The sequence below is a fragment of the Clavelina lepadiformis genome, chromosome 1, assembly GCF_947623445.1.
Source record: "Clavelina lepadiformis chromosome 1, kaClaLepa1.1, whole genome shotgun sequence".
Classification (NCBI taxonomy): Eukaryota; Metazoa; Chordata; class Ascidiacea; order Aplousobranchia; family Clavelinidae; genus Clavelina; species Clavelina lepadiformis.
The window spans coordinates 14,535,154-14,559,362 of record NC_135240.1 but is presented as its reverse complement, the minus strand read 5'-3'; the positions used below and the strand labels follow the sequence as shown (position 1 = coordinate 14,559,362).

Genomic DNA, 24,209 nt, shown 5'->3' with positions numbered 1-24,209 from the left:
ACCTAACCCAGGCTATTCTAAGCAGTGAAAGTCCGGTAGAGTAGGAGTAGGCGCCGGTGCTGGAATTTCAAATTCTGGCAGTGGTTTTTAATCACTTTGATTTCCATTTATTGTTCGCCCAACTAGCGACACTGATGCATGAACTCTCGACTTGTACTAACAGTTGCAGTACGAAACAAACAGTTGTTTCCATTATAATCGTCGGGCTTGCTAAACTATAACTGAGGCAGCAATGGGGCCTATTATTTAAAAATCTTGTTCATTGTCACGTCTTGATAAAGAAAGGATGTGGTAATAAATCAAAAGTTAAAAGACATTGTACAAGAAATGTGAATTTTCGTGTCTTTATTGATTAATTATATTCCAACAGCGCTATATAATTATTAGCAAAGGATCTCTTTACACCCATATGGCCTTTAAAGTTGTTTTTTGATTTTACATATGAACTCCCATTTGGCAGCGAATAAAGAACACACGATTAACATTTGAGTGGTGGGAGTGTGGCGGCCGGGACAACACATCAGACAATTTTAAATTTTCGTTTTCTTGTTTAATTTAAATTTTTTCCTTTTTTAGCATTCATGTTTTTAATCACATGGCAGTTTATTACTTTACGGTTATCAGTTCGATTAAGTTCACATTGTTTTGTAGTAAGTAGTTCTGCTAATAAATTTGTCATCAGTTTTTCATTTGTTCTGCTGGGTCAGATATTGCCTCCATCATTTAATATCAGTATTTCGCAGCCATCGCAGATGGCTACAGAAGTTTGGCCATACAACCTGTATGATTGAAGTAAATATAAATTAAATTAAAAAACAAACATTTTGATTATCTGTTAAGACATTAATCGAATTAACGACGGCCTTAACAGGGATGCCAGTTTTTGTGGGACTTTATAAATAAATATTCAATATTTGACTTTCATATGACTTTATTACCGTTTTCCTCTCATTTACCAACTTTTTTTATTTATTTTTTCTTATGTCATTAAGTATTTTGTGATTGCTTGGATGCATATAGTTATTACGTCGCAATTGCGATTGTTATTTCCAAGCAGACCTTTACCTAGCAATTTTGAAACATTTTTTGCTATTTCACAGTACACCCGAAGTAGTAAGCTTATGCTTGCGAAAGCTCGGGTCGAGAAATATAAAGTTAACCTTCTGAGTGCCAATCTATATCCTGTTTATTGTTTTACTTTAAAACTTGGTTAACACGGTTCAGATAACATCAACATTTATTAAGAAATACTGTAAATAATATGAATAATAATAATAATAACGTTTTAGGGAAGTCCCCCAAACAGCCCCTGCTGTTATCAAACTTTTCAGTTTAGGACTGATTAATGCATATAGTGATTAGGCCTTGCCTAATAATAATAATAATAATAATAATAATAACTAGTGGTTGACCAGCTAACTTTAACACGCATCGAAATACTAACGCGGATGTTGTAGAGGTGATAAATTTTCCTAGCCAGGTCCCGCTTCAATACGCAGATGGATGTAGCAGTAACAAATAGTCGCCAGGTAAGCTAGTCGGCGGTTGCAATTAGTCGAATCTACTAAAATTTCAAAACAGTCACTTAAAAGCTTCAAAAGCTGTGATAAAAATTTTTGAAGCAGCAATACGGCGATTGTGACGAAAATCACTTGCAGGACATCACTATACGAAAAGTAGATGCAGTTCCGGTCCGATGCGCATGTGACGTCACGTGGGTTGTTTATTTGGCGACAACTGGTTGCAACTTGCAACTTGCAAGTATATGTATAGGCTAGGCTAAGATTTGAGATTGATGGGGATTGAAATCTTTCATGATTTTTTTGAAGATTTTAAGCTGAAATTTTGTTGGAAGGTTTAAGTGATTGGTTTGAACGCTCTGGTGCAAGCAGTTTTTGTCCAAAATAGAAATATAGGTGTTTCTAGCCTTAAGAAATCGTTGAAAACCAAAATTCAGTGAGATTTATATCGTGGTTTACTGGTAACAGCTTGTTGATTTCATGTACGTAACATTGAAGTCCTTACCTCTTTTCCATAGGGTTGTAACACTTGAAAATTAAACAAATGTTAAATGTATCAGCTGTGCAAAACTTTGTGTTTAGACTAAACCAAGTTGCTGGTTCTAACTGCAAATATAGTAGGCCTATAGTTAATGGCAGATTTTGCACAACTTGTATAGGCTGACGTTTGTGTTGTTTACTTTGTTGTTTGTATATTTTATTTACAGAAATGTTAGGACAGTACTTAAGTTTTCTAGCATACTCTAAAGCGTGTTTTCTTACAGCATGAATGCCCTTTTAAAAGTTACTGAAAACATGTGGCTCTAATAAGTTGGCATACTTTGTTGAAATGCATGCAGAAGAAATTACTAAAAAGTAAATGAAAAATGTGAAAAGAACCAAGTTTTTTAAAACCCACCCACAGACCAAATTTGAAAACCATCTGATGTTATTTAAACGATGTGATAATGTTCAAATGAAATTGTTTTTAAAATTCCTGAAATTGTTGACCAATGAAACTGTTAGTTCATTCATTTTATTTTATGTGATTTCCTTCTTTCCTAACTGGCACACCACCTAATGGGGAAACATTATACTTAACTTTAATTTCCGTTAATTGCTATTGTTTCCATTTAATTACTATTCCCTTTAAGTTTGTGTCGTACCAGTGTCATTCGCATTACCAGACGAGGTCATTCGATTGTACTAGCCGTCGTGTGTGCACGCTCTGTGTGAGCGGATATAGAATCGCATCAATCTATTACAAACACGAGTTGTGAAGCCCGAAAAAATGTTGAGGAAAGGAAGAAAAAGAAGAAAAATAATAATAATGCGTAAAACCATACATATCGAAGTCTTCTATTTCGATCCGTAATAATAATAATATTTATATAGCACCATATTTCTGTAAAAAGATAGCTGCTAAAAGACGCTTATCATATACGGCATAAATAGTTAGTACAAATTTGTTCTATATCTGGCTTAGTTACTGTGTCAGGCCACGGGTCCACTAGTCACAGGAAACTATTGAAAAACTCACACTGTGCTAGTGTTATAGAGTAGACCAGTGCTTTTCAACCTGTGGGACGGTACGCACTTGTGCGGTTGAAAAAAATTGCAGTGCGGATGACAAACGCGGTGCGGATGAGTGCGAATGAAAATTGTGCATATTTTTTACTTTTTCTGACTTGGAATTATTCAAGAAGTTGTGCCTAACTGGTCTGAAATTGCCAGAAACATTCAGCAGCAACCGAGTCATTGATAAAAGTTGTTAAGTCTCTTCATTTGAATGAAAAAGTGTTAAGTCTCTTCATTTTCTTTTGTGTAATAATTTTCGGTTGGTTTAAAGTGCGGATGAAATTTTTGCGAAAAAAAATGTGCGGATGGTTCTCAAAAAGGTTGAAAAGCACTGGAGTAGACGATCATGAGCTCTGTAGCTATAATCTCATGACACTTCTTAAAAAAATGTATGTTTGTCACTTTCAAAAAGGATTTGGAAACGACTTCTCAGGAAGGAAAACAATATACTTGGTTTCAACTTTCGGCGGCACTATGCCGCCAAGGAAATTATGCAATTTTGTAAAGGTCAGGCAAGACATTTAAATCAATTAGAAGTTCAAGTGTAATCCAAGCTTTTTGCAACAAGAAATTATGAACGAATCGTTTAAAAATGAATTTCCAAACAAAATGCTTTGAAACGTTACATTTTATTTTTAAGTTATTTTTGTAATAAAACGCATGAAAATAAAAAGGCTTTATTTTATACTCAGGACAACTGATCTATAAACGTAGATTAAAGAAACAAGAACTGCATTTAAGGAGTTATTTTGAAATCATGGTTACCCTAAAAGATAAAAAAAAATTCAGATACTCATGTTAAATTTTAAAGAGGACTAAAAGCTTGCGGTAACTGAACATAAAAGCTTCTATTTCACCCCAAAAAGAACAACGTTTTTGCTTGATAATCAAAATTTTATTTTTTGAAGTTTCAAGCATCAGCAAAACCATTTTTAAGGTGCTTGCATTCTTCAGTGCATAACTAACGTTACGTATATGATATATGAGAGAAAGCGTAACAACTTGCCCTAAGGTAGATTACGTTAATCCTAAAAATGGTTTAAATTTTTTGTTGTTTTGTTTTTTTAACCTTGAGTTCAAGGTTATTGGCCACAATACGACAATTAGACCCAATTGCTTAATGTTTTCATTGTGACCCATATTTCAGGATCTCCGGGCATTTCTTTCATGACTACTTGGTTTTGTTTTTAATGCAGTTTGCTTGAAACTGCACATAAATGTTTCCTAGTCATACTAGATTGGAAAGCTTTCTAAGAGTGCGGGAGATTAAAATCCGCGACCTAAAATTTTCTTAAGTTTGCTGGGACGCTTTGGAAATACCATGTCATATGTTACGTAACGTGTAGACTGTAGAGTATGTCTAGCAATTACCTGGCTAAGAATGTTCAACCGTTATTGTTTGCTTGGGAAGACTTGGATTGTAGCCAAAACACGTATCATAATCGGCAAGTAGTTTTCTCATTATTTGGCAATTTCTTGGAGTTAGGGATTTCTGTGACATGGTTCTATAGTAACTTGCTTGCCATTACAACTCTGAAAAGTATCACAAATGCAAAGTCCCACACCTTAATAATATATAACTTTAACATAACAAGATTTTACTACCTAGTATGTTGTGAGTTGGCCATATATTTTTGGGTATTTAGTGAGTGAAAGTTTTGCAAATTGTTACACTGGGGTTGAAATACAATTTAATTGACGTTACAAGTATTTGTTCACTAGGATTTGATAAAATAATTGCCTCTCCTCGCATCCAACATGCCGAAGGCTGCTCTTCTTTAAATAAAATGTAGTGACATTTATTTGAAGGAAAATTCTAATTGATAAAAGCTATGAAACAAGCTTTGTGATATATATATATTTATGTATATATATACACAGTGCTGTTTATCCCATAAAATCCCAATTGATTTAATTAAATTGGTAGTTTCATGGAATTCTTATACACTGCAGGAAGTGCATTCTTATTCTGATGTTGTAGTTTGTTATTCATATTTTTTTTTCAGGTTAGTGATTTGTATATTATTTTATATATTTTATATTATTTGTATATTATTTTATTGCAGGCTTTTTGAAGAAACATTAAATTATAACTTGTCCGACATGTTTGTATTTGTGCTGTATATGATAATATTAGCACTTAGGGATCAAACTCTTTTTCACAGATCATATCACCCCGGGACCAACATATTTTTTTAATTTTTCCTTTTCTCGACTGTCAGAAAAACATAGGAAGATACACGTGAAATTTATTATTTTTTTGCTTGTACATTCATTGTTTATTTTATTAAATTAATAAAAACAAAGAAGTTATGTAAACAAGATGCTTACTCAACAACATTTAACCCCACAATAACGAGCTACAGCCTAAAACGTTAGTGTACGGGTACTACACTAAAAAAAAAACAAATACAAAAACAATGTACATAGGTCTCCCTGGTCACATCTGTGACTAGTGATCAATCCCCTGATCAAGATACAACCCCGATAACGCAAATATCTATGTGATCGACATTCAATGCTTGCTAAATCAGTCATTACATAATGTTAAGCAATTTGACGCCCAAGCAGTAATATTATGTGACGTGTGTCCCAAGTGGTAAAACAAACATAGTATTCTTTCCATATTGTCTTTGAAGAATATATAAGAACTTACTAGTTTTTTATGCAAGTTACTTTAAATTTTTATGCACATTTAGGATGCCTATTTTACACGACCAAATGCTAGACATATCTGAATAAGGTTTTGGTTACGATTGTTTTACTTTGAAGTACTAAATGGCTGATGACATTCAGTCGGAAAATGATCAGCACTCAGTTAGTGAAGAAGAACCTGGACCGTCAAAGGTAGGCTTACTATTGTCGGATATATAGGCATACCAATGAAAATGTATCTTACGCTTTACTTCGTTCAGTTTTTTGTAAATTTGTGCACTAGGAATAGGAGCACACCTACTGTAGAAATCGTTACGTAAATATAGATTGAAAAATACCTTTTTTCGCTCGTATCCTTTATAAGTTTTATTGTAATAATTTTTATGATAATTGATATTTAACAATTGATTCCGACAAAGCAATGGAATTTTCTATATTTGGTTTCCAAGTGTTTGGTTATAATTCTTTTATTTGCTATATAACTGGGCCCTTTTACATTTGTTAACGGAAGTGTTGGTATGGTTGCAAAAACTTATTATTATAGTACACTTATAAATTTGTGTCATATAGCAAACAGTTCGTAGATACTGTAGATAGGTTATTTGCGTTTTGCGTGCTTCCAAGGTGGTACCAGTATGTTGTACTTCGACAATTTAAACCAATAATGGAATACATTGGGCTAGCTTTGGGAAAATAATACCCAGACGTTGTATTTGGTAATATTATTTTGTTGCCATGTGTGACTATGCTGTCTTGTAGCTATAAATTTGCATATAATGAAACATCATGAATTCTTTTTTTCATAACTTGTAATACCGCAGCCACTGCCCACTAAAATGAGACTTTTACCCATCTATTTTAGTGTAGTTGTTTCAAACTACTTATTACAATTTACATTGTAGTATACAAAGCAGCAATCATTACATGCATAGGTGTGTCAATCAATTGCAATAATTGCATGTACATTCTTCACTTTAACATGGACTTGAAAGCTCCAGGTTATTGCACATAGTTAGGGATGACCAAAGTAGAACTTCAAATACACAGGTATTTGAATCTATATTGCATGGTTTATCGAATCCTGGGTTTCGAAAATCTTTTGTTACTAACAAGTCCGGTTACATTTTTTCCTTTCTGCAAGAACAAATGGCATACTCAATACATACGGTTGTGTATGAACCAAAGCGTTACATTTTCTTGTTTATCGTTTCAACATAACTCGCTTACACACTCTTAAGCTGTACTTATTGTTGCAAGTGGATAGATCAGAACAGAAAAGTTTGGTTGCGGTGACATAGCGGCCTTACATTGAATAAATTATGCATCGATTAATTATCATGCATCGAATACATGGCCAAAATGAGGTTGATCTTACGTAACACCGAAAAAAAATTTGGCTAAGCCCCAAGTTTTTTTATTGGTACTGTCATTATAACAACTAACTGTAACACGTTATGTCAAGCTCACATTTCACCCAAATGCAAAGAGGGAAAAAAGAAAAAATACTGTATGTGACATACCGGTATGGAAATAGGTAGTTGTTGCACAAACAACCAAACCTATAATGCAGGGAAAGAATTAACCACACTTCCGATGATGCATTGCTGAAACAAAGTATTTGTCATAGAACTTCGAGCCCAAACATGGAAACAAAAGACATGTTCGTAGAATGAATATTAGAGCCAAATTAGTAGAAACCATGTTGTATATTTATTCATTCTTCGTACAAGTCACAACTCCCAATTTCTTGCTCAGAAGACATGTTATAAGTGTGTCAACAAGGAAACGTTTACTTTGCGTCATAAATATGTGGAAACAAGAAATATAGAAAGACATACGTTAAGTGTTCAAGACATTTGTAGTTTTTAAATGAATGCAAATGACAAAGTTGATGTACACAAAAAGATGTTTTAATTATGCCGACCGTCGCTAAATTTCTTGGGCTAATTGCCAGACTTGCATTCATTCATTCAAAGTACTATAGTATTAGTATACAAGAATTTTGCATGGTAGAAATAGCTGGCTGATATTACAACTGCTGCTTTTGGGCTTGCATTTTCCACTTCAAAAGTGGGTTTATAGGTTTACAGTACCTTCAGGGTTTGGAAACAACAAAGTTAAAAGATCTGCTGCTGGGTTATTCAGGACTTTTATAGTTTTAGATGATTGAAACTATGGTATTTATTAGAGTATAGCCTGCACATTTTTAACAAATATGCTCCTAAAAATCTGAATAGGTTATGCACTGAAACTTGAGACACAGCATTTTTCTTTTGGCAAAATGCTTGCCGAAATAAAGAATATTGTAAGTGTCATTGTCAACTCGGAGCATGCTAATAAGCAGTCTTGAAAAAAGACAGGTTGTGCTGCAAAGAAAACAGGTTGTGATAGAATGCAAAAAGGAGCATGTAGGTTGTACACACATTAGATCTTTTGCTCTATATTTGTTGGCTTAACAATGAACGCAGGTTACGCCACAGTCTGTGTGAGCTATATCCCAATAAATATGGTATTCTAAGATGACTGCAATTTTTCTACACAATCGTTAGTTGTAATTTTGCATTTCACATAAATTGTAAGTCAGTGTTACTGTGTTGCTGTAATTAATTAATTATCTTTGAAATGTGTTACTATAACTGTCCGACAAACGGACTCCCATTTTTAATGATATATTAATTTATTATTTCAGCATTATTTCATAACAACTGATTGCGCTATTTTTCCATTTATTGCTTTCAAAAAAAGAATAAATTATTTGTTGATCTAGAGTCCTGGCTTCGTTACAATGGATGTAACACAATCTGTGTTAGGTGATCAGTATGATGTTTTACCCCTCCCATCACCAGGAATTGAAGAATTGGATAATGTCTGTGCTTCTTCTTTAGGTTGGTTGTAGTGATTGTCAACTACCTACTCGTGAAAATGTCTGGGAAGCAAACTTCTAAAAAGTTACTTAGTGACCTGGTTCAAAATGGTTTCTTTACAAGTCAGTCGCAAGAATTCATTGGCTTCAATCCACCAATTTTCTCCGCGGTTAATATACATAACGATCTGTCTGTCCTAGGCCTAAACTTTTTCTATTTGGTCAAATAGGCCAGCTTGTAATTAGCTTACCATTTTATGTTTGAAATGGTTGAATATAATTAAAATTATGACATTGCATTCGGCATTGTTCATTTTCATTTGCATTACGAATTTGATGCTGTTCAATAAACATGTTTCTGATTGTAGTTGTAGAACAAGTGAACATCAAAACTGGTTTTCAAGTATGGATTCGTTACAAACTTTGCCTTTAACTCCTGAACATTTATGTTTTGACGTTAATATTTAAATGCAATTATCAAACCTACCAAGAGTTTAAGTATACATTGTGTTACATTACTTACTTAAGGTTATTTACTATGTTTACTTGATTGAAAGTTGGCTTCAATTAGAAGCCACATAAAATGATTAAGAATAAGAATAGAAAGTGCCTTGATTAGAAGCTGCACAAAACTTGCTACAACTTAAACATCCACAGTTAATGATTTGGAAATGGGAAAACGCTGTCTTATCAACAAAACAGACTCGAAGAAGAGAGTGTAACTTACTCTAACACTCACTTAAACACCAGTTAATGGTTTAGGAACACATTATCTGTGGTATAACTATGCTAAACAAATAAATTCATAATGGCAAGAAAAAAATACTAAGCACCATTAATTAAAAGCTGCATAAAATGCTGTAAAAACGTAATAGCTGCCATTTCTATATGCATTAATATATGTGTAAATTGATCTTTAGGCTAACCAAACTCAACCTTGTGTTTTATGTCTAATAAATTGTTAATGGTTTTAAATGTTGGCTGCTTATCAGAGTGCATAGGTTGGTGGGCTTTTATTAGTTGTAGCTATCTATTGATAGCAATTCATATGTAACTTTTTTATGAATAATTTTGTTATTGCTTTTATCTATTTTTCTTTATCGAGACCATGTCATATTTTATTTCATGTGGGTTCTGTACGATAACAATGAATCATTTTTTGTGTTTTACAGGTATCAAACACCGGATACCATACATGTCCATATACAGCAGTCCAAGTCGATTGTTGGTTGGATTGAATTCGTCATTTCTTTCCAAAACTAAAGTTTCTGTAGAAATACCAGATTCCAAGCATGATGTGACCTACCGCCATGCTCTGCATCCCAATTTGTATGAGCATCTACTTTCGTCATTTTCTACGTTTACTTTGAAACGGGGGTTCCCAACCAAAGCACCCCTGCCAGCTAACCTGTTAAGGGGTGCAATATCTAATGAAAGGCAATTGTTTGTATCCTAAAGTACGTAACTTTTCTTTGTGGGGAACTGCATTTCATGGAAGCAAAGGGTACGACAACATATGTTTTCAGGTGAGGAATAAAAAAGGTTGGGAACCCCTAAGTTAAAACATGTTAATCAGTTTGCCATTTATTTTTTTTAATTATCGTTTGTTTTCTATGTAATGTACATACGGAAAGTGTGTTCAACAAGTATTCGACCTTTAACATAGAAACACGATATATTATGCTTAGGAAAAATTATTTATTGATTTTAAAACACGTCAAGCCCACTTAATTGTATCAAGTTTAGTCGGACCGTTTTCCACCAGTCCTAAATCCAGTTTTCTGTACAATTTTCCTTGCATATTTTATGACCAGTATGTTTATTAACAAACATTGCTCAACAAACTCAGTTTAAGGCAAACTTGTTTTTGGACTTACTTTAAAATTTACATCTCATCTCATCACATCTCACTTTAAAATTTTTGGCTTTTTCTATGTTGTTTTATCTTTCTCCTGAAATGCAAGATAGCTAATAGTTTTGTTCAACAACCAATTCCTGTGTACTTGGAATAGTAGTGGCAAAAGGTTAAAGTAAAACTCACTTTGAGCATTTACACTATAGAAAAAGTGTCCAAATGACTTGTTTTAGCAAGCCGAGATAGCGTTTATTTGGCTAATAGCTAAATGCACTCCAATATATTTAATGCTATAAATTTTGATGGCTAAACTGTTTTGTTGGCTTGCGGTAAGCCAATATGTGAAACGTTATTTTTGGTTTATATTTTGCCAATCTTTTCCATTGACGTTGCATTTGTGGTACCTTTGGGAAGTAGTAGCGGTTTTTGAAATAAATCGACATATTCATTAGGCAATTTAAAATTCAAGAAACTTTTAAAACATTTAGAGACTAAATATGGAACAATTGATATTATTTATATATATGTTATTTGTTTGTTATTTGTTATTGTTGAAATCTTTGTTATTTGTTTTTGAGTGCATTTTCTACTTCCAGCAATAAAGTTAAACAACTTTATGCCCTAGTGAGATGACGCGTCAAGATTTAACGTTGGCAAGGGCAATATATTAAAGTTCTCACTAACCCATTTTGAGGGAAAGTAGACTACGTAAGAATGAAGGCTTGGTCACGTAGTAAGATCAATTATTCTCTAGCAGAAGTACCAGTAACTATGATTTGGTTTTTCGCTTTGATTTTTCAAGGTGTTTTCGTTGTGTGTATAGTCTCAGTTGCATGCAAATTTTCAAACACAATGAAAAAATAAAAAAAATTGTGAAAATTTTATTCTTCTTCCTTAATCGGTCCAAATTGATTTGGTCCCAGTGTGGTACGATTAAAGGAGGTTTACTGTGAAATTTTTGAAATACCTTCTCAGGAATGCTGTAAAGCATTCTTTTCCTTTTTCCTTGTGTAGTTCAAATCATGGCCATTTCAGAGAGGTTTTCTACTTGGGAATGTCCAAGTTGAGAGAATAAAGCTCTTAATTAACATGGAGTATATAGGTTGTAGGAGCAGTCACATTGTTGTGGTGCAGTTCCTAAGACTTCACCACGTGAGCCTTTGTGTCGCACTTGCAGCTTCACACATGTTACATAGAACATAGTGCAGGATTTGTTGGTGATATTTTGGCTATATGGTGTATATTCATGGTGCATAAAACTACTTGAGTCAAAGAAACAAGTCACAATGTTTTTCACATTGCTGAGTGACTTTTTACTCTTTTATCCTAGTGGATGCCAGGTCCTTTCCATGGGAGCACTGGGCTTGGAAACATGTCTCAAAACTAGTTATGAAAGTTTTCATAAAGGTTTTTTGAATCTTCGTGATTACAGGTACTCCAGTTGTACAATCAGCAAACTGTAGCTAAAAGTTAATTCTAATATTTCTGTTCAGTGCCTTTTGTAATTTCAAACATCCAAAATATGCACGCCACACTTTTAATCTTGGCATGAAAAAGACAAATTAAATATGCCCACCGATTGACTCAGAAATTTTGCATACATTCATTCAAAAGTGAAATAAAGTTCTATCAAAACGCTTGTGGTTGGAAAAATTAAAGTCGGATACTTTTTGAGCAGACATGGTATATAAATATAATAGATATATTTATTTTTATAGAAAATTATGGTTATACTCATTGATGACAACCCTTATAAAATAATTAAAAAGATTGCACTCGACTGGAAAATAAAGCAGCATGTAGCAACTTTGTATGGTATTGCAATTTTTGTCGTTGACTTTGCGCAGATATAAAATTGATATTGAACATGGGCAATTTTCATGGACCATTCATAGAAGGTACAATCATTTTTCTGAGTTGCATGAAAAACTCTGGGGTTATCGCACATCTTTAAAAATACCTGTGCCATTAAAAAGGTTTGTGCAATTACTGTAAAACAAAATCATACTATGCTATGCCAATTTACTTAAATTTTAAAATCCATTGAATGCAATCTGTGGCAACAAGTTTTTTTTTGCTGTAGGCATAGGAGGATGAGAAAGTCTAGGCATGGGTTACCAAAGACGGAATCAAAAATACCAAGGTTTCCGAGAAGACCAGAGGTTATGATGTCATTAGATGCTGTGACTAAGCGCCAAGTAAGTTAATTTAGCTACTGGCTCAACATTCATTGTAGTTAATAGAAAACTTTGTGAAAACCTTTTTAACTTAAAGACCTCTTGTGGTAAATGACTTCTAAGATTTCTTCGAATCTATATCAATAAACAATAACACTTCCAGACTTCCACATATTTAGTTATTTACCATCAAGTTCCATTTATATTGTAGAGTTGTAGACTTAGACTATGGATTTAATTGAGGTCTATTCATTATTATGATTGACAGTATGTTTTTATGTGATGTCATATTGACAACTTGAAATAGTCTAGTGTTGTTCCAACAGGCAAGAAGATGCATTCCTGCATTTTTGTTTAAAACTATTTTTATTGGAACATAGACGCAAAGAAATCCAAATAGAATAGTAAGAGCAGTTGCTGAAAAAATCCCTTTTGAAAAAAATGCCAACTTTGTTCTATATCGCCGCCGCTGCTTGTGTGTCATAGGAAAGAGCGGTTTCAATGTTTGGGTTATTATTGTCTTTTCTTTTGTCTTACTAATTATTTATTCTTTCATACTAGTTAGCAAGTCTAAAGAAGTTTAATTGTTTGTAACAGTGAAGATTTGAAGAAGCAACTGCTCGCTGTGTAAAATGTGAAAGCGTTTTTTTTGGTATTTAATCGGGTCTTGTGATTCGATAGACCGAGGCTTGACGTATTCATCGGTGTGGTTATCGTTAGCTATACAGTACTTTCTCAATTATTTCGTCTACTTGGGACAATGTTTTTAAAATTTTGAACGAATAAGCAGAAACCCTTTTGCCTCCATTCCACTAGATGAAGTAGAGCAGACAACCTTATTGGAAATTGATGTTTGATTGATACTTTGGTTCATTGTGGTCAGATTTTTTACATTTTATTTTTAAATATTTATTGTAGGGGGAGTTGGAGCTCTATCTCAATGCCATGTTGGAAAGTAGGCTGTACAGAAACCACAGTTCAACGGTTTGGATGTCTTTTAAATTGTGATAATTAATAAATATGTTTGTTATTATTTGTTTGTTTGTAGTTATTCTGCCATATTTCTGTATCCAGTTGTTTATATTTTGCATTTTTCAGAAAACTTTTCTTGAAGTTAGTCGCCTGTCATTTATACAAGATTTAGGAGTGAAATCCAAGTAAGTTTAGATTATGATTTTTTTGGGAAAACCCTGTTTTATATAATGTTCTACCACAATCCTAGATCGCTTTGGGCTGTTCACATGCATCACAGTTGATCTTACGTACGGTAGCAAAATGTTTTTCAAGCATGTCATTAATTCTTTGACTTGACAAAATCATATACAGTAAGCCTCACATGTATATAATGGATAAGAGAGTATTGGCAATTTCTTTGTTATATGCAAGATCAATTACATATAAAACTAAATTTAGACACTTGGTGCTGGTTTACTAAGCCCCTTTGTGTTATGTGCCAAACTGCAGAGTTAGTTAAAATATATATTTCGGTCAGATAAAATGCATTTTCGTTGTTGTATTGTTTAGTTAAATTAAATGTAGTTAAGATTTATTGATGTATGCGCTGTTAGAAGATACTTTAAGGATATTGGATATGATTACCACATTTTTTATTTGCTAAAACTACAGATATCACTCGCACTCGTTGAGTTATGTTATTAGGTCGAAAGTTCTTATTTTTTGATCGACCTAAACAATTACTTATTTTTAATGGTTTAATTCAACCAAAAACTGCATAGATATTACAAACTTACTCTTTAAGTTTGCATAAGCTATGCCAAAGGAAAAGAGTGGTAATCCATGGCTTAATTTTTCATTTAAACATTGTAAATGGGTCATACCATACAAAATCAACAAATAAAAGTAAACGCTCTTATTAATCTGATTTTTTTGGGGGGGGGAGCTCTGGTTTCAGTGAGGACACAATAATCAAAACTTTTTTATTTTAATATTTTACTTAGGCACCATATTTTTAGCTATAACTTTTCATAGTTAATCTCAAGCTCAGAAATGACGTTAATTTTACTTTAACGTTTGTAATTTTTCAAGCCATTGTTAGGAAATCTGCATGTAACAAGTTAGTAATGTTAACTTCTTCAACGTCAGAACACATAGGTTAAAAACTATTGCTACAAGAAATATCACCTCACATAGTTTATTATGGCATTAACAATTGAATTTTTTTGAATGAATGTCGTAGTTTCTGTTGGAATACCCATAAAAGGATAGAGCTCGTCTGGATCGGAATATTATTTTTTTTATACATCTGTTATATGCGAAGTCTACGTTACTTTATTTGGATTATAAACTTTTTTTGTTTACTTTCCTTAATATAAAATAATTTACATTATCTACTGTACAATAGTTAAGTTGAAGATGTATAAGCACCTTATAACATAGGGAGGGAGTAATCAGGAAACTATCAGGTGGACACAAAATTGGTTTGGATCTCTGCGGAAGATGTTCCTCTGCATTTAGTCACAATGTTTGCAGAAGGTGGAGTAAAAGGTGCATTTAGCCATTTGTGTTTAAAAATCATAAATCTAATTGAATATTTATGGCATTTCCTTCGTACTTAAAAAGGTAAATCAATTAGATTTTCAGTTTGATAAGCTATTTTTGATATGCCTGTTTTGGCATTGACCATAATTAACATTTTGAGATGTTTTCTTTTGTATTAAGGTGGTTTGTTGTGAAAGATACCTTTGCTGCATATATGGATCCAGAGCAGGAAAAACTAAAAGGTGTAATACTTTTTGATCACACGCTGACTATACATCATCAGTCTGGATCAAGTAATCTTGACATCAGTAATTCTTCCAGAAGGTAAAACTATCACCTTTAAAAAATCGAAATATATATAATAATTAATATATATAATTGTATACATACGATTTCATGCATATTACATGTAAGCCTACTAAAATTAGTATATCTTATACGTTTTTGTAATATTTTGTTTAAAACAAATCAAACCTTTGCATTTAAAAGAACAAATTCTATATGAAGTAATTTACAATGGGACGTGGTACTCTGATCGCCTAATAAATGAGTCATTTTCTCTAGCTTAACTATCAACTGCTGGACTGAAAGACAGGCCTTGGAGTGGAAACAATCCTTGGTTAACTGTTCGTCTAACTTATGTGCTGGTCTTACTTCTCCAGAGATAAGACATGAGTCCTTCGCTCCTCTGAGACCAGATTCATATGCTGATTGGCAAGTTGTATTGCATTTATATCATATATGCCTCCTTTTTGGTTTTCCTTTATCGTTACATTTCCAATGAAACGTTCAAATTTGTCAAACTAAAAGAGTGAATGTGTAGTTCACAATTTATAGGTTTGTTGACGGAAGTAGTTACTTTGCTGCAGTTGCTGACGCTATGGAATCAGCTAAGGAAGAAATTTTTATTACTGATTGGTGGCTTTCACCAGAAATTTTTCTAAAACGTCCAATGACAGAAGGAGATTATTGGAGACTTGACAAAGTTCTGAAGAGAAAAGCGGTACATTGGAAGTTTTATTTTGAACATTTACTTTTTCTGTATAGAAATTGTCTATTTTTAAAGCTAAGCATCAAGTACACATAATTTAAAAGGAAAAGAAATTTTGAGGCATCAGATTTTACTTTTTTTTTGCAATCAGGCGGAAGGGGTTAAAATCTATGTTCAGTTATACAAAGAGGTTGAGGTTGCCATTGGCTTGGATAGTGCCTACACCAAGCGGACACTTACAAAACTTCATCCTCAGAATATTAGGGTAATGAGGCATCCAGATCTATCTCCAGGTATGAACATAGTGGTTTACTTATTGGGTATACAGGTTGTTGTTTCGCTGGAGACGACACCGTTTACAGCATTTCTTTAATGTTGATGGTTTCTGGCTTGAGGTCTGTAACTCCCGTAAGAGTTGTGAATAGCTTTTTAAGAAAGCATCAAGATGTTATCTAATTATAACTTCTACTTAGAAATTCTAAGCAGGCAAGCAAAATATTAAGAATGTGAACAGTAAGAGGTTATCACTCTATCAGCAGCAAGATTTGAGCACCTATTCAAGGAAGGTAGTTGTTGGTCTTCGTAATGCTTCGTCAGGCACATGCCGCAATTTAATTTCTTTTAAATGATGAATGATGATCTTCAGGAATAAAGTTCTTTGCGTATTGGCATGCTATGCGATTAGGTTCCAGAGAAGAGGATCGTTAAATGTATTGAATTCATAAAACAGGTGTTGCCATTACAATAAGTTCAAAAAAATCCCTCTACATCGTAAACTTTATAGCAAGGTGAAAGTTTAACTCGCTTTACTCAGATATTCCTGGTGGCCCTTTACATGATTTTAGTTGGTATTTACACAACAAGCATTTGATACTGTTTTGAAATGTAGTCATCATTCTGGCTTTCAGCACACACTTGTATGTGTGTGTTCAATATTTGCTTTTGATAAGGCAACATCCACCAATGGAAGTAAACACATATTTTGTGTGGCTAATACCAACTTTAGTTCTTGATGAGAGCCCGTAAATGATCTTGTTTTTGTATTAGAGGAGACGCTGCTGTGGGCACATCATGAGAAGGTTGTTGTAGTTGATCAATCTGTGGCATTTATTGGTGGTATTGACCTTTGCTATGGCAGATGGGATGACCACCTTCATAGATTGACAGATGTTGGCACTGGTGGCGATGTTAGTATTCATAAAACATGTTTTTAAAATTTGGATTGTAAACTTTCACTGTGTAATGGTTGTTTGCTAAATTATGAGGTGGTCGATGGTGAAAACCTAGATGACACGCCACAAACAACATCAACCGCACATTCCATGACAGCATTAGCTTTTGGTATGTTTGGAACAATGACTATGGGTGTGGTCAATCAAGTCGGCCAAAAAGAGGTAATGTCTGCTAAAGCACCAAACATTTGCTAAGAAAAGTCTACCACGATTTTGGAAAAGCGCTCATCCTTCAAATTTCTATTTTTTTTGCAGGAACAACCTAAGCCAAAAGCTGCACAGTTAGACAGCATGGGTATGTCTCACTTATAAATAAAACTTTAACAAAGAAAGTATAAAACAAGGAAGTAATAAACATTATAATTTTTTCCTCTTATGCAGCAAATTTGCGAAACCAACTGTGCAAGATTAACAGTTGCTAGATGGTAACATAATGTTGCATTTAGGTGTTATTCATTATATCCAATCATTACATAATGAAACATACAACATGCAATAATGAAAGTAACATGTCATTTGTTCATTCCACATTGTTGAATTTTTGCATGTGTTGCATTGCTTAATCATCTGTTGATACCGCTGCCCGTAACTGGGGCAAGTGGGACACACGTAAATTGTATGTGTTTACTAAACATACATTTTATAGTGTTTCATATTTACCATAACTTTATATACTGGGCATTTTTCATTTGTAGCAAATGGCTATAGCCTATGCGACTTGATTTATTTCTTACATGCATCATAATGCATTTTGAAGATATTCTGAGTGTGAAGTGTTATTTGATTGTAAATGTTTTGGCCAGACTGATGAAAGACTTGCATGTTTCAAAGTTAATTCTACATAGTTTGAGTTCCAGATACTAAGCGTATCCATTATTACCAGTGATATACATTTCGCCAATGGCCTCTTTGGTGGTTTTATTGTATCGGTTATTTATGGTAGTTTTAGTGTAAACCACATATCAGAGTTAGACCTTATTAATTTATTCATATCAAACTGTATTGCAAAAAGCACATTGTTTCTGAGGTTCGACCCTTGTCCTAGCGACCAAGGCCTATACTCTAACCGCTACACTGCAAAGTTATCTGATTGTAACAGCTTGTTTGTAATTTTGATTACTAAAGTTTACTTTGTTTAACAATAATAGGTGCCAAAGAAAAAAACAAACTCAAGAAATTTCTAACAAAGGGAAAAAGAAAGAGTGTAAGTTGACCTGAAACTTAATAACATTAGCTCAAGCATGCTACTCATAACTACAATTTAAAATGTTTTAAACAAATAGAGTGAAGAGTTTGACAGTCTTGATTTCTCACCAAGTAAAACGGAACCTGATGGTTTAGTTTCTTCCACATCTCAAGGTAGGATGAAATATTTGTGTGCTCTTTATAAAATGTCACAACTACAATTGTTCTTGCAATGTGCAGTGCAGCATTCCATAATTATCTCCAATGCCTAACTTTTTATTGAATAAACACATGTTTAATTAGTGACTGAAGCAATGCAATGAATGTGACTTTCAACAGTTGTACATCATTTGTGCTTTTTTATGTACTTTGATGTTAGTTACACCGCCATCTAGTCTGTGATTTCTAAGTTACATGGCTGGATTTCTAAATTGTACCAAAGAAGTACGGTACAAATCACTTGCTGTAATGTTAGCTTTTGCAGTTTATCTTGGTATATTTTTCCTGTTTTAAATTATAATAATGATGTTAGCTTTCACTGAGACATTGTTTTAGTAAACTTCCTTTGTATGATTTTTATAAAATCTGTAACATAGCATTAAGTACTCATCAATCTTTTGAAAATTTATGTTAATAAGAATTTAACAGAAATGATTAAATTTTTTTATTTTATTTTGCACCACAATGATGTTTCGGACGAAAATGTTGTTTCTTTATTATGATATGTTTTTGTTAATCATTTTTAAGTTATTAATTTTCTTTTGCTGTAGGTTGTATGATAAGTTTATTAATAATGTTGTGTCTTACTTTTCATAGTTTCAATTAGCAAGTATAAAACTCTTAACTTTGGACCAGGATCAATACAAAGTCAATACAGCATTATTAAAATCGATAACTTGCTTGGTATTTAGCATAGCTGTTTGCAAGAATATGTAAATGTTATCCTTCTAGGGAATCTAGGATATGGCTCACTGAATGAAACTACCCCTCTGTTTCATGCTGATATAAAGTCTACCACTGAAACAGTTACAAGTATAGTATTTAGTTTTAAATGTGCATGACCTTAGCCCAGTTCCAGTTGAATCAATTTGTGTTACCCTTATATTTCTATTTTCAGTCACTTTGCCTTACTTTTTGCTAACAACTCTCCATAGACTGCCTGTCACCCTCATGTTGAGTTTTTGCAATGTCTTGCTGCGCACTGAATTTATAGACATGCATGTGTCGAATTCACAATATATTAATTTGTCAATTTGAATGATGTGTACTTGTTTGTCAAATTTTTTCAAGATATTGAAGTCATTGCTCCAAAAAAGTTGCTTTGGTTTGTCTGCCTTTGCTGTTTACTAATTAATGTAGAGTAGGTTTTTGATTTGTGAAATACGTTTTAATTAATTTTCTCTCTTTTTATCTCATTAATAATTTCATATTTAGACATGTACTGTATACAAGTGTATACAAGAACAAAGAGTTTTGGTTTTATTGATGTTTGAGATTTCTGTAAATGATTTGTGTTCCCTTTTTATTAGCTGTTGCTTTAAATAGATGGGAAACCAAAAGGCAAAACAGAAATTTATCTGGAACAATATAAGGAAATGGTGACTAAAGCAGACAAAATGGGAAAATCTCGCCTCTGGATTGGCAAAGATTACAACAATTTCATCCTGAAAGATTTGACAAATCTTGATGATCCATTTGAAGGTAAAGAGATTTTATTCTGCCCAAGGTTCTGCAAACACAACAGAACCTTTATTTAGGTAAAACATCTCAGTAACAGTAATAGCTTTGAACCTGTTTCCATATCTGGTAACAATTATGTATTTTTTAATACTGAGTTTTTTTAATGTAGCTAGCACTTTATTAAATCTTTTTTGTCAGATGAAATTGATCGAAACAAAGTTGCTCGAATGCCTTGGCATGACATCGCTTGCGTGACATATGGAAAAGCTGCTAGAGATGCAGCTCGTCATTTTATTCAGAGATGGAACTTTTCCAAAGTATTAAAAAATTTGATCAAAGTAGACTTCATTAGCTAAGCAACAGCTATAATCCGGTCAATAAATTAATGTTTAGGCAGTATGTTAGTTTTTCTGACATGTCAATTTTTTATCAAACTTCTCCTACTTTGGAAAACTAACACAACTTAGCCTTAATGACTGTCAAAACAAGTGGTTGCTATGTTGCTCTGGGAAATAGTTGGGAAATTCTAGTTTTGAATATGGAATAGTTAAAATTTGTTTGTGTTTTTGAATTGAAATTTCATCATTCGTTGTTTTCGTACAACCTTTCATATTGCTTAGTTAATGCAGTTATTCTTACATCATACTTTTTGATGCACTTTCACTTAACACAAAATCCGTTAAATAAATTCATTTGTTCTTTGGTTATGCTAGAAATTTGACTCTATGAATAAGGAATGTTAATACAGTATATTGCTCTGTACATTGTAGATTCAAAAGAAAAAGACAGGTGAACATGTAACCTTTTTGCTTCCAAAATGCTACAGTGACGATACTTTTAATATTTCACCTGATCAAATTCTACCAAATGCTGTGAAGGCTGATGTTCAGGTGATGTAGATTTTATGCCTTTTGTATTTTGTATCTGGACATGTATGTTTTCCATCACGTCTGCAAGTAAATGGAAATTTGATCAGGTTTTATATTTAATTAGATACTTCGCTCATCGTGTGAATGGTCAGCAGGAATCAGCAAAACAGAACGTTCCATTCAAAACGCTTATCTGGATGCTATTGAAAGAGCTGAGCACTTTATTTACATTGAGGTACTGTAGCTATGTTACGCATGTTGATAGGACGAAAATTAATGCTCGAGCAATAGATTTTTGCAATATGTTTGTGTGTTAAATAGAATCAGTTCTTCATCACCTGCAGAGAGAACCCACAAGTTCAAAACTCAATATGTGAAGCGTTATATCGAAAGATTGTCCAAACTCACGAACGAAAGAAAAACTTTCGTGTATATGTTATTATGCCATTGGTGCCTGGATTTGAGGGTGACATAAGGTTTGTTATTGCATTTTACACTATTCCATGTAAAGGTATAAATGTTACTATGGTATAAGTCAATTTAAATTTCTTTTTTGTGATGCAGTGACAGCAGTAAAAGCAGAGCAATTAGAACTGTACTGGACTGGCAGTACAAGAGCATTTTAAGGGGTTCTTGCTCACTAATGGAAGCACTGAATAAAACAAGTATATAACAAAAGAAAAATGTTTAAAATGAATTTAGATCTCAAAAAAAATTCTAAACATGTTTTAACTTTAAATAATATTTGCAACCAAAACATAATTTAAAAAACGATTTTTATATTTTGCAAAATTGCATTGACTGACTTGGTATATGCCACATGCTTGAACTTTATTTATGGCTTATTGAAAAATTTCATTTGTTGTATATTACAGTTGGTGAAGCGAATTCTTGGAAATACGTGTCATTTTGTGGCCTACGAACTCATTCTAAGTTGAAAGGAAAACCAGTGACAGAGATGATATATGTTCATAGCAAAATGATGATAGTTGATGACAGACTTGTCATTATTGGTATAAATTTGCGAATGTTGCTATTGTTGTTGTTGTATAAAGATTTTATCATTATACTATTACTAGGTTCTGCCAACATAAATGATCGTAGCATGACAGGTGAAAGAGACAGTGAAGTTGCTATGCTCATTGAAGACACCCAATTCACACAAGCCATCATGGATGAAAAGTATTTTCTAAATCATTTTGCTTTTAGTTTTTTCGTAAATTATGTAACTGCTGTTTTCTTTTCTCGAAACTTTAACTTTTTGGACCTGTAGCAAATAAAATCAGTCAAACTCTAATATGTATTGTAGGCCTTACAATGTTGGGTTGTATGCTGCCTCCTTGCGCCGCCGTTGCTTCTGTGAGCATTTAGGTTTTTTACCAAAAGATTATGATGGTACATCTGCAACCTTCGACCCTCTACATGACGAAGCAGCATTGAAAGTGTCTGATATTGTTGCTGACAAATTCTTTAAAGATACTTGGATGAAAACAGCTGCTGTGAACACAACAATCTATGAGAAGGTATGGTATAGTTACTATAGTAGATTAAAGAAGTATATGCCAATCAATAGTCACTTTAGGAAACTGCTGTCTTAAGTTTACCTTTGGTCTAATATACAGGTTTTTAAATGTGTTCCATCTGATTATATTCGAACTCTCGAAAATATACCTGAATTTCAAAAAGGTCAATTGGTTGAACAGGATGCAGAGGCAGCGGAAAAGGAACTTTTGAAGGTAGTTTTCTGCAGTTTCTTATTTTAGTACTTAACTTTGATAGGAAAATTACTGATACTTCAAACAATTTAAGGTAAATGGGTACCTTGTGCTGCTTCCACTTCTCTTTTTGATTGATGAGGATTTAACCCCAGATGTGATGACAAAGGAAGGAATTGCTCCAACGAATTTGTGGACTTAAAATCAATGTTTGTTTGCGAAGCAAGAATCACCTGATTTGGGACCAGACAGAGTTTTCTGTGAAAGTACACAAAGGTTGAAACGTAGCTGGTCAGGTTTCGAGTTTACCAAACATCAATTATATTATTTGTCGATCAAGCCTTAACAGATATAGCTATGTCTTGTCTTATATGAAAAGCTAATTCTTTTTTATCATGAATTATATTATTTTAACGGTGTTTTGGATTTTTAGAAATCCTGCTTTTTCCACTTTTTGGTCTTACTTTATTTTAAACAAGCTTTTCTTCATCATGAAGTAGTATCTTGCTCTAAAATGTTTTCTTTGCCGAAATGTATCCTTGCTTGTCCTTGCTTCCATTATTTTTCAAGCATTTTAAACATAAAATGTATTCGTATATTGATTTTTTAACTTGACTTAAGTTGTTTTTTATTTTTGCCTAATTTACCCATTAATCCGCCATAAATCTTTCATAATTAATTGTATACAAAATCAAGTGTGTGTGGCTTTCAAAGATAAAAGTTTTATGTTATACCAGCTAAACATAGTGAAAAGTTAGTGTGCAATGTGGATTAATTGTTTTTTCAAGAGATTAGTTTCAGGGGCTCAGTGTTGGTCTCTTTTTCATTTCCCACAGCTTATGACGCTAGCGACTAAGTGTTGCAAACTATTTCTATGGTTGAGTAACGTCATTTCTATTTTATGGCGTCCATCTTTTTGACGTGTTTTGAGATTTTGCCAACATCGTGCCGATTTCCCTCATTGTTTGTGCTAACACCAATCTATTTTGACAATTTTGCTTATAATATCAGACCTTAATGGGCTTAACTATCGGCGAAAGTAGACACGATTCCAAAATTTCTGCTCTTTTTCATTGTACCGTTTTGTATACGTGTTAAGTATATTCCTTGTATGACATTTTTGAAATGTATCCGTTCCATTACGTAATTATAAATGCAATATTTCTGTGTAGTGTTCCGATTAACATTTGAAATTATATTTGTCACTATGAAAATGTTTGTTCAGTACCGGTTGCAGCAAATGTTTTCAAATGCAAGTTTTCTGTAATATATTCTCTCTCTCTCTTTTCGAAACCCACTTCATCCTCTCAGGAGGGACGCGGGTGCAGCAGCTCTAGGGGCTTCCGGAAAAGTTCGCGATCTTTCGCCACGTCTGTCAGTTCGGCTAAAGGGATATCTAGTTGTGACCAGG

At 33.3% G+C, this 24,209-nt stretch overlaps 1 protein-coding gene across 5 annotated transcripts; it reads left to right on the top strand.

Moving 5' to 3' along the window:
- The first annotated feature begins 5,759 nt into the window (after positions 1-5,759).
- On the top strand, positions 5,760-24,084 carry LOC143453408 (phospholipase D1-like). Of its 5 annotated transcripts, none has more exons than XM_076954762.1 (29): positions 5,760-5,924; positions 8,500-8,617; positions 9,768-9,924; positions 12,298-12,426; positions 12,534-12,648; positions 13,546-13,611; positions 13,726-13,784; positions 15,025-15,132; positions 15,307-15,450; positions 15,691-15,840; positions 15,964-16,129; positions 16,269-16,410; positions 17,165-17,304; positions 17,383-17,511; positions 17,605-17,644; positions 18,498-18,553; positions 18,633-18,708; positions 19,495-19,566; positions 20,080-20,235; positions 20,413-20,531; positions 20,985-21,104; positions 21,208-21,318; positions 21,405-21,559; positions 21,648-21,748; positions 21,959-22,096; positions 22,163-22,265; positions 22,393-22,606; positions 22,706-22,819; positions 22,893-24,084. In XM_076954762.1, exons 1-29 carry the CDS (start codon positions 5,856-5,858, stop codon positions 22,998-23,000), a joined length of 3,375 nt encoding a protein of 1,124 aa, XP_076810877.1. In that variant the 5' UTR covers positions 5,760-5,855; the 3' UTR covers positions 23,001-24,084. The 5 variants fall into 5 exon arrangements, with proteins under 5 accessions (XP_076810877.1, XP_076810869.1, XP_076810883.1 ...); XM_076954754.1 differs by having other exon boundaries at positions 19,486-19,566; XM_076954768.1 differs by lacking the exon at positions 19,495-19,566 and having other exon boundaries at positions 5,761-5,924.
- Positions 24,085-24,209: the final 125 nt, after the last annotated feature.

What these genes read in the sequence shown, in the direction of transcription:
- LOC143453408 (XM_076954754.1), top strand. Translation starts at nt 5,856, where the DNA reads ATGGCTGATGACATTCAGTCGGAAAATGATCAGCACTCAGTTAGTGAA. An exon ending in TCTTGATGATCCATTTGAAG is followed by an intron (nt 20,236 to 20,412) that starts GTAAAGAGATTT and finishes CTTTTTTGTCAG; the next exon opens with ATGAAATTGATCGAAACAAA. An exon ending in TGACAGACTTGTCATTATTG is followed by an intron (nt 22,097 to 22,162) that starts GTATAAATTTGC and finishes TACTATTACTAG; the next exon opens with GTTCTGCCAACATAAATGAT.